We start from the raw sequence: 10,667 nt of genomic DNA on the forward strand, positions 1-10,667 counted from the left end.
TTCTTTAACAGTGAATTGTCCAGGCACTACTTTGTGACTGCAACGGCAACATGGTGAAACACATTCACTTAATATTATCTGCAGCAGGAATTTAAATGAAACCATACTGTCTATTATTATTATTATTATTATTATTATTATTATCATTATTATTATTATTATTATTGTTGTTGTTGTTGTTAATTTACCAATGAATATAAAAGCTCCAGAAATTTTCAGTATCATTTATCTATACAGGAGCAGCCCATAATACTGTAACACAGAAATGTTTTTGTTATTTTGCCTGCTCTCATAAATGGAATGGTCATAATAATAGAAACACCTGTCAGTGTAATGCAATACAAAACAGCACCACCTGAGTCAACATCTCTCCAAAAGAGTTTTAACAAAAACTGAATATAATCTTTATGAAAATATAGAATTTAAACTGGTGTACCTAATAAACTGACAACTGAGTGTATGGTTTGACTGCAAAAGGTCAACATTTGAGCGGTTCAACTGTATTCTTTTTTAGAAACTCTTTAATGTAGGCTATACACCTGTCTTACAGTGGGATATTCAAGTAGTTGATATAATATTACAGTGCGTTGTAACCTCATAGATTTTTGGTTGAATCATAAACACACTCACTATGAACATTTTAGCTGTAAAGTGTGTCACAACCTTTTTTTTTTTCCAATCATCCAGGGTGTTTCACTTCCTTCAGTTAATCTTAAAAGTTAAATGTTGTTTTACTCCCAAAGGTCCGGCAGCGCCACTTCCTGATACACCTGTTTGTCAGGTAGGATAGTCAGTGGGTGCAGTGGAGAGACTGAGTCACGGCAAACCAGATAATGGACGGAATTGTACTGAAACTTTGACGCAACTTTTTTTTTTTTTAATCGCCAAGCGAGTGAACCCGTTTCCACAGACTAAAATGCGTCGACTGCGCCAGGGGAATATCGCCGTGAGTGTGGTCTTGCTGCTGTATTTGCTCGGGTGTTTGGGTGAGTAAACAGGCCGGAGCTCGGCGTTCATTTCGCCGTGTTTCAAAACAAGTTTGATCTGCGAGAAACCGTGTGTACGTTTAGTTTAATGTTTGTACACGCATGCAGGTACTGCTAGTGACCGAAGTCAGGATATTTTTTTCCATACAAATGTCGAGCCCAGCTTTTTGTAGTCCACACGCTTCGTTTTTAGAAAAGTTCAAGGAAAGACAAGTCTGCAAGAAATTAAAGTCTGCCGCTCTGTAAACACCATCTAACGCCATTTTAAAACAGCTCGTGTTTTACTTTTCGGTGATGAACAAAATACTCACGCCTAACAAAAACATGGTGCTACAATCTTGTACATTTAACACACACATGTATGAACCCATTCAGCAATATACAGACTCCACATGGAAATGAAATTGTAGTGAACACTATAAGTCACAGTAGTCTGTCAGTTAGTTATTTATTTGGTAGGATTAAGTCAAAATAGCCCATAGAAGTCAAATAGTTGCCACTGGACACAGGAGAAGCCCATAATAAAACAGGACAGCGTAAAAAGCCAGGTTTGGATGGACTCTGACAACTGGTATGCAGTAAGTTAAGAGAACTGTCTTTTTGCTAAGTACATCACAAACATGGTTGTAGCCTGTGGGCAGTTGTTTGCCTCTCTTTGCCTGTCTCCTTTTATTGAAGGAATAATAATGAGAGAAGCATACAGTAATGGCTGCTGTGGGGGAGATGAAGTTTCCATGCCTTTTATGTGCTGGGTCATCCCAATCTCGTTTTTTGTCCCACAGATGTTGGAGTAGGATTTTGGCTCTTGTAGTCTCTGGCTTAGTCAGAGGGAGTCACAAGTAACACGAAACTGTAGGGGCAGATTAGTATCATTAGGGTTTGTCTTTATTTGATAAACACTTGAATTTTGTCCTAGATTTATGCCACGAGCAGTGTCTGCCATGCTGTATTTTTACCAGTTTTTTTTCCTTCCAGGGTCACATCAGGACACGGCAACATGGTGTTGTCTTCCTCCTGACTTTTTTTTTTTAATTTAAATATCCAGACATGTGGTTGTTTAAAAAACCATGTGTCAACATCACAACTGATGAGCTGCCAACTTTCCAATCCCACCACTAATTACTAGATTGTCAGCATCTATCCTGTCTTAAAAGTTCAAGAGCTGCTCAGCTTTCAAGGCCCCTCAGCTTGATTTCCACTTTTATGAAGTGATAGCTTTGTTCATGCTGTCGACCCGCTCGCCCAGGGGGTCCTTGTAGATGATTCAGGCTGATTGCATGATAATTCTCACACTACTTTACTGTAAGATAAACTTTGTCCTCATTATGGCTGTTGGGGTCTTTGATGGAACCAGTGGTGTCAGTCTAAGATCGGATGTATCTGCTGATTGCCAAGCTTATTTTGCTCTCACTTAGTCCTCAGAGAAAATGCAGTTTGAGGCCTTTGCTTTGAAATGGAGAAGGATGCTTTAATTTGTGGTGTATGAAAGTCACTGATGGGATGATAAATATTTGATTTAGATTTGTAGCCACGTTAGCGGCGCAGCCCTGTCATTCTGTGATGCAAAGATGGTCCAGCCTGAAATAGCTCTACAACTATTGGCTGGTTAGCCTAACTGTGACAATTGCTTCATATATTCAAGGTCCCTCGAAGATTAATTCTAGTGCTCCTGCAACTTCTCGTCTAGCACCATCAGCAGGTAGAGGTTTCATTCATGGTTCCCAGAGGACGAATCCCGGTCCCCTGGCTTCTCCTCTATTGCCACCACGAGACAGACATTTTCGGTGTTGAGTGAAATATTTGGACAATTATTAGATGCATTGCCAAGGAATTTGCTTTAGGCTTTGATAGTCCCTGGAGGATGCTTTCTGTTGATTTATGTGACACCCTGACTTTTCATGTAGCGACACAATCAGGTCAGAGTTTCAGTTTGTCCAGTGCTTGGGTTTATGACAGATACCTGCTAAACTAAAGACATTCTCATCTTCTCAGCTGTACTTTGTGTTTAGTGCTAATTAGTAAATGGCTTACACGCTAAGTTAAGTTGTGATCATGGTAAATAGTATACTGCACCTGCTAAATGTCATCATGTTAAAAGCATGTCAGCATGCTGATATTAGCATTTAGCTCATAGCACCACTTTTGTACTTTAAGTGGTGTCAGAGCTGCTGGAGTGGCTGTAGACTTGTTTCCATAATTTCTGGTTATTTAATGGTGTGATTTCAGTCGCCATAGCCTGAATAACTATCCAATATTTACACTCCAGTGTAAACAGTTTCAAGTCTCAAAGAAGCCGTCAGTGCAGTGTAGCGAGCTCTTAAGCATCAAGTACTGCTGTAGAGGCATTGCCCTGACTGGCCTCCCTTGGCATTCTGAATGTAGTGATAACAATGAAAAAACATCTTGCAAGAGACACAGGGACATAACTTTATCTGTAGCTGAAGGTCCCTGACAGGCAGCTGTGTAGCAAGCCTGTCAAACACAACAAGAGAGGCTGGTGAGAAACTTGTATCAGAATGTCACTCAGTTCAGTGTCTACTAGGGGGAATTTGCTGCGCTGACACTTTAATGTTGCCGCAGTGTGGGCATGTTTTTGTAAATGCTATCAGGTGTTTTGTTTTTTTGTAGTAGGTGAGTAAAATGTCACTCACTTCCTTTTCTCTTTGTCAGCCTCTATTCCACCCTCTTTCTCGTTTTTCCTGAACATGTAAACATGTAAATCTGCACATATCACATTTCACCTTTTTCTGCTGTCATCCCTGACCTTCTTTCTACCATTTCACCTCCAGCCCCTTCCCTAGTCTCCTCCATCTCAGTGAGTTCTCCATCAGAAGTCCATGCATCTAAAGGGGATACCGTCTCGTTGTCCTGCTCTTTCACCTCCACCAGTAGGCCAACCAGTAAGATGACTGTTGACTGGTCTTATAGGCCCCAGAGTGGAGGGCCACCACAGACAGTGAGTAGACATCTATCACAACTATTGTCATTCATTATACGCATACACAAGGCTGTATTATATACTCTGTTGCAGCAGTTGTTAAAATTAATATGTAGAGTATGTCTTCAGTTGCAGTCCAATTTGGGCAGAACATTCTCCATAAAATGCATTCATTGACTTGCCCTTGGATTTGATTTATTCACCTACACTTTAAAAGATGAATGTACAAGAGAACAAAGAAACACATGCTGAGCAGTGCACTAGATGAATACTGATGCTGTGCAAGTTGCCATTTATTCAAGTAACCATCTAATGATTTTTGTCAAATAATTTATTTGAAAGTGACAAAGGCCATTAGTTTCATCTGGTTACAGATCAATGTTTTTTTTTTCCTTTGTTTGTTGTTTGTTACTGCCCCATGGCAAAAACCAAATTACTCTGTGTATATCAAAAAGAGCTGAAATCGCTACTTACTTGATTAATTGTCCATACATACGTAAGTCCATACGTAAGTCCATACATGGAAAATTTATTGACAACTATTGTATGCTGAAAATCTATTTCATTGACGTCTTTTTTTGATGTCAGGTTGGATATTTTGATTAAACATATGTAACTTAAAATCAGTTCAAAGGGTTCTTGTGTATCACTATTTAAATTTAAATTTGGACTGCTTGTTAGTGAAATTGTGTGATTGCAGACACATGATTGGTCAATAATCAAGAAAAGAAACAGCACTGCAAACAATCATTAGGTTCAGCCCTAATCAGATTTAAAAGATATAATGTGTATGGAATTACAGGTGACTGTGTTCCTTGTACAGGCATGTGACCTCCATTGCTCACTCTATACAAATATGACTTATTTGAATATCTGGTTGGTGTGTTTGCATTCTCGATCACCTTGACTTCTCTTGATTTTTCTGAACTTACATGTACAGCTGTGATAGTAAATCATTGCCTGAAGCAAAGTCAGTGCGGCCTCAAATAATGTAGATGCTGTATGTGTCAATAAGTCCAGCATCACTGCAGCAGGAATCTTCGGTTTTTAGCCAGCCACCTTCCTGTCCAGCATTTGTGTCTTTTGGGAGGTTTCCCCCTGGAAATCCCAGCTGGTCAGCTACCTTAATACCCCTTCCTTTTTGGTGGTATCGTGGTCTTGTTTGAAATGCGTTCAGATGTATCCATCCCAACCCATTACTGCACTCAGGTCTTCTAACCCCACACAATCTGGGTTCAGTTTCCAATGACCAATCCACTAAAAATCCACCGCATAATTTAAGCAGTTCCATTTGGACTTGTGGCGAGCCATCAAGTGTGGTTCTGTGAAATTGCATTTGGAGCATGGGAATCCATAGTGTGGTAGCTGCAACCCTATATGCCTTCATTTCCTATAGGAGCAGTCAGACTTAAGTGGAAGCTAATGTTTTGTGGCTCCACTGATATGGAGTGCTGTTGGTTTAGTCATTAAGCTGTACAATAGTTGTCTGGTCTCAAAGTGTGTAGGGGGGAGGAGAAGAAACATGGCTTGGTGTTGGTGTGTGTGTGACAGTCAGCAGATAGGCTGGTATTACCTCACAGAGTCTTACAGCTATAGTAAAAAGAAGGTGTGTCAGCAAGGGAAAGCCTCACCCGTGCCTGTATTTCCTTCCACCCAGCTCAGCTATTTTATTCTCTTTATCACAGAAAAATAATGTGTGGCATTTTCCTGATACATAGATGGAACAAAGTCTGCAAGTTTCTTATTTCAATTTCTAAACCTTCATTTACTTTCCATCCAATTTCATTAGCAGTTTTGGCTGGTGTATTGGCCCGTGTGTCCCCGGTCGTATATCACACTGGGAGAGACCATGAATAAGCATGTGAAAAGCTCCATCAGAAAATATAATTTTGCTGCCAAAGCTTTAGTGTCAATCTGAATTGCTGCAGTGCTTCAGTGACTTGCATAATTACCTCAGTCCTGATGAGAATTAATTTTGTAGATTGGAGAAGAGAGGCTGAATGTTCAATCAAATATCTGTGGAAGCTGATGGTAATTGGGGGATTTGGCAATTGAATTCTGCTGAATAATGATAAAAAAAATACATCTATTATGAACATCTTAAACTTGAGTTAGACACTGTTGTAAGTTTGCCAGTGGAAGCCTTTGTCTAATATGGCTCAGATTTGTAGTACAGGTGGCCCCAGTTTAAAACAGTCTCCCACCCTCGGTCTTATTGCAGCATTACTCATGAGTTTAAAAGGACCATTGAGACTAGTGTTTGTTTCCAGACTGAGCAGAGTCACTGACTTCAAGCTGCTCTTACGTAGTCTGAGTAGGGACATGACTGGCGTTATCTCTGCCAGGTTTACAATCAGTGTCTCAGAAAAATGCAGCAGATAGACACACAGCTGCAAAACCATAAAGCTTTATGAGAGTCAGTGATTATTCAGGTGATTCTGTTTTTTTTTTTTTGCCTCGGTTTATTGGGATGATATACACAGCCATCCTTGTTTACAGTGCTCATAGTGTGTAAACCTTAAGGCAGTAAATGTACTCAATTTACACAAGCATACATTTTTGCATCTTGATTTAGGCTGCATCAGTAAGTAGAGAATATTGCTCTAGGACTGTTCTGACACACATTTCTGTTTTTGTAAGGCACATTTTCACACCTGTATCCTTCCAGATTCTACACTCTGCTTATTTTATTATATTTTCATATATATTTTTCACAAGTACTTAACATTTATACTATCTTTAGTTTTATGTTTCGTTTAAATATTTGTCTTTGACATAGTATTCTCTGGTGCTGCTCCTTACACATCATGCATGACTTGTATTGATGGGATTGCGTGTTAGGCTTTGATAGTCCTGGGGATGGCTTTCTGTTGATTTATGTGACACGCTGATTTTCATGTAGCGACACAATCAGGTGAGTTTCAGTTTGTCCAGTGGGTGTTTATGCAGATACCTGCTAAACTAAAGACATTCTGATCTTCTCAGTGTTACTTTGTGTTTAGTGCTAATTAGTAAATGGCTTAACGCCGTAAGTTAAGTTGTGATCATGGTAAATAGTATACTGCACCTGCTAAATGTCATCATGTTAAAAGCGCGTCAGCATGCTGCGATATTAGCATTTAGCTCATAGAGCACTTTTGTATTTATATATAGAAATTGGTGTCAGAGCTGCTGGAGTGGCTGTAAGACTTGTTTCATAATTTGTTCTGGTTATTTAATGGTGTGATTTCAGTCGGCCATAGAGCCTGATAACTATTAATATTTACACTAGTGTAAAGACGTTTTCAAGTCTCAAAGAGCCGTCAGTGCAGTGTAGCGAGCTCTTAAGCATCAGTATGCTGTAGAGGCCATTGCTCTGACTGGCCTCCCTTGCTATTCTGAATGTAGTGATAACAATGAAAACATCTGCAAGAGCCACAGGGACATAACTTTATTTGTAGTGGAAGGTCCTGACAGGTCAAGCTGTGTAGCCAAGCCTGTCAACACACAGAGAAGAGGCTGGTGAGAAACTTTGTATCAGAATGTCACTCGCAGTTCAGTGTCTACTAGGGGGAATTTGCTGCGCTGACACTTTAAATGTTGCCGCAGTGTGGGCATGTTTTTGTAAATGTATCAGGTGTTTTGTTTTTTTGTAGTAGTGAGTAAATGTATCCTTCCTTTTTCTCTTTGTCAGCCTCTATTTCCACCTCTTTCTCGTTTTTCCTGAACATGTAAACATGTAAATCTGCACATATCACATTTCACCTTTTTCTGCTGTCATCCTGACCTTCTTTCTACGCTCATTTCACCTCCAGCCCTTCCTATCTCTGAGTCTTCCATCTCAGTGAGTTCCCATCAGAAGTCCATGCATTAAAGGGGATACCGTCTCGTTGTCCTGCTCTTTCACCTCCACCAGTAGGCACCAGTAAGATGACTGTTGACTGGTCTTATAGCCCCAGAGTGGAGGGCCACCACAGACAGTGAGTAGACATCTTATCACAATATTGTCATCTTATACGATACACAAGGCTGTATATATCTCTGTTGCAGGCAGTTGTTAAAATTAATATGTAGAGTATGTCTTCAGTTGCAGTCCAATTTGGGCAGAACATTCTCCATAAATGCATTCATTGACTTGCCCTTGGATTTGATTTATTCACGCTACTTTAAAAGATGAATAGTACAAGAGAACAAAGAACACATGCTGAGCAGTGCACTAGATGATATTGATGCTGTGCAGTTGCCATTTATTCAAGTAACCATCTAAGATTTTTGTCAAATAATTTATTTAAAGTGACAAAGGCCATTAGTTCATCTGGTTTTACAGATCAATGTTTTTTTTTTCCTTTGTTTGTTGTTTTGTTACTGACTTCCTGCGCAAAAACCAAATTATTACTCCTGTGTATATCAAAAAGAGCTGAATCGTCTACTTACTTGATTAATTGTCCATTACATACGTAAGTCATAAAGTAGTCATACATGGAAAATTAATTGACAACTTTGTATGCTGAAAATCTATTTCATTGCACGTCTTTTTTTGATGTGGGTTGGATATTTTGATTAAAATCATAATGTATAAAAGTCAGTTCGAAATGGGTTCTTGTATGTATCACTATTTAAATTTTAAATTGGATCTGCTATGTTATGCAATAGATGTTGATGCAGACCATGAATTGGGTGCAATATCAGAAAAGGAAACAGCACTGCAAACAATCATAGGTTACACTAATCAGATTTAAAAGATATAATGGTGTATGGAATAAGAGTGACTGTGTTCCTTGTACAGGATGTGACTCCATTGCTCACTCTATATCAAATATGACTTATTTGAATATCTGGTTGGTTGTGTTTGCATTCTCGATCACGTCTAATTCTCTTAGTTTTTTCTGAACTTAATGTACAGCTGTGATAGTAAATCATTGCCTGAAGCAAAGTCAGTGCGCGCTCAAATAAGTGAGATGCTGTATTGTGTCCATAAGTCCAGCATCACTGCAGCGAGAATCTTCGGTTTTTAGCCAGCCACTTTCCTGTCAGCATTTGTGTCCGTTTGGGAGGTTTCCCCTGGAAATCCAGTTGGTCAGCTACTTATTACCCTTCCTTTTGGTGTATCGTGGTCTTCGTTTTGAAATGATGTCGGTGGTTTCGTTGTTAAGACAACAGTTATTCCAACTTCGCAGTCTATCTAAGCCCACATCTGGGTTAGTTTCCAATGACCAAATCATAAAAATCCGCAAGTAATTTAAGACATGTTCCATTTGGACTTGTGGCGAGCCATAAAGTTGGTTTGTGAAATTGCATTTGGAGCAGGGAACCATAGTGTGGTAGCTGCAACCCTATATGCCTTCATTTCCTATAGGAGCAGTACAGACTTAAGTGGAAGCAATGTTTTGTGGCTCCACTGATATGGAGTGCTGTTGGTTTGTCATTAAGCTGTACAATAGTTGTCTGGTCTCAAAGTGGTGTAGGGGGAGGAGAGAAGAAATGCTTTGGTGTTTGGTGTGTGTGTGTGACAGTCAGCAGATGCTGGTATTACTCACAGAGTCCTTATCAGCTATAGTACAAAAGAGATGTAGGTTAGTTGACCTCACATGCAGTTCGCTTGTAGGAAGGTAGGGTCACGCAAGGGAAAGCTCACCGTGCCTGTATCTCTTCCCACCAGCCTCAGCTATTTTATTCTTATTATCACGAAAAATAATGTGTGGCATTTTTCCTGATACATAGATGGAAAAGTCTGCAAGTTTCTTTTCAATTTCTAAACCTTCATTTACTTTCCATCCAATTTCATTAGCAGTTTTGGCTGGTGTATTGGCCCGTGTGTCCCCGGTCGTATATCACACTGGGAGAGAGACATATGATAAGCATGTGAAAAGCTCCATCAGAAAATATAATTTTGCTGCCAAAGCTTTAGTGTCAATCTGATCGCTGATGCTTCATGATGCCACTTAAATTACCTCAGTCCTGATGAGAATTATTTTGTAGATTGGAGAAGAGAGGGCTGAATGTTTCAATTCAAATATCTGTGGAAGCTGATGGTAATGGGGGATTGGCAATTGAATTCTGCTGAATAATGAATAAAAAAAATACATCTATTATGAACATCTTAAACTTGAGTTAGACACTGTTGTAAGTTTGCCAGTGGAAGCTTTGTCTAATATGGCTCAGATTTGTAGTACAGGTGGCCCAGTTAAAACAGTCTCCCACCCTCGGTGCTTATTGAGCATTATCATCCATTAGTTTAAAAAGGACCATTGAGACTAGTGTTTGTTTCCAGACTGAGCAGAGTCATTGACTTCAAGCTGCTCTTCAGTATGTCTGAGTAGGGACATGACTAGGTTATCTTTGCCAGGTTTACAATCAGTGTCTCAGAAAAATGCGCAGATAGACAGTGCAAAACCATAAAGGCTTTATGAGAGTCGTTGATTTATTCAGGTGATTCTGTTTTTTTTTTTGCCTCGGTTTATTGGGATGATATACACAGCCATCCTTGTTTACAGTGCTCATAGTGTGTAAACCTTAAGGCAAGTAAAGTACTCAATTTACCAAGCATTACATTTTTGCATCTTGATTTAGGCTGCATCAGTAAGTAAGAGAATATTGCTCTAGGACTGTTCTGACAACATTTCTAACAGGTTTTTTGTAAGGCAGATTTCTACACACTCTTAATCTTGCCGATCTAGCCCAGTCTGCGTTATTTTATTCATATTTCTGTGTATGTTGTTTTTTTGTAATTATAATAATATATAAATATTAATAAGCTACTTACA

General features: G+C 39.3%; 1 protein-coding gene across 1 annotated transcript in view; it reads left to right on the forward strand.

The window, feature by feature from the left end:
• The first annotated feature begins 767 nt into the window (after window positions 1-767).
• mpzl3 (myelin protein zero like 3) overlaps window positions 768-10,667 on the forward strand; it is a 21,529-nt gene continuing 11,629 nt past the window's right edge. Inside the window, exons 1-2 of the mRNA XM_022760491.1 lie at window positions 768-986; window positions 3,776-3,942. Coding sequence (XP_022616212.1) covers window positions 917-986; window positions 3,776-3,942 — 237 coding nt within the window. The 5' untranslated portion in view covers window positions 768-916. The remainder of the gene's footprint in view (window positions 987-3,775; window positions 3,943-10,667) is intronic.

This window comes from Seriola dumerili, unplaced genomic scaffold (genome assembly GCF_002260705.1).
Source record: "Seriola dumerili isolate Sdu_G_001 unplaced genomic scaffold, Sdu_1.0 BDQW01000337.1, whole genome shotgun sequence".
Classification (NCBI taxonomy): domain Eukaryota; kingdom Metazoa; phylum Chordata; class Actinopteri; order Carangiformes; family Carangidae; genus Seriola; species Seriola dumerili.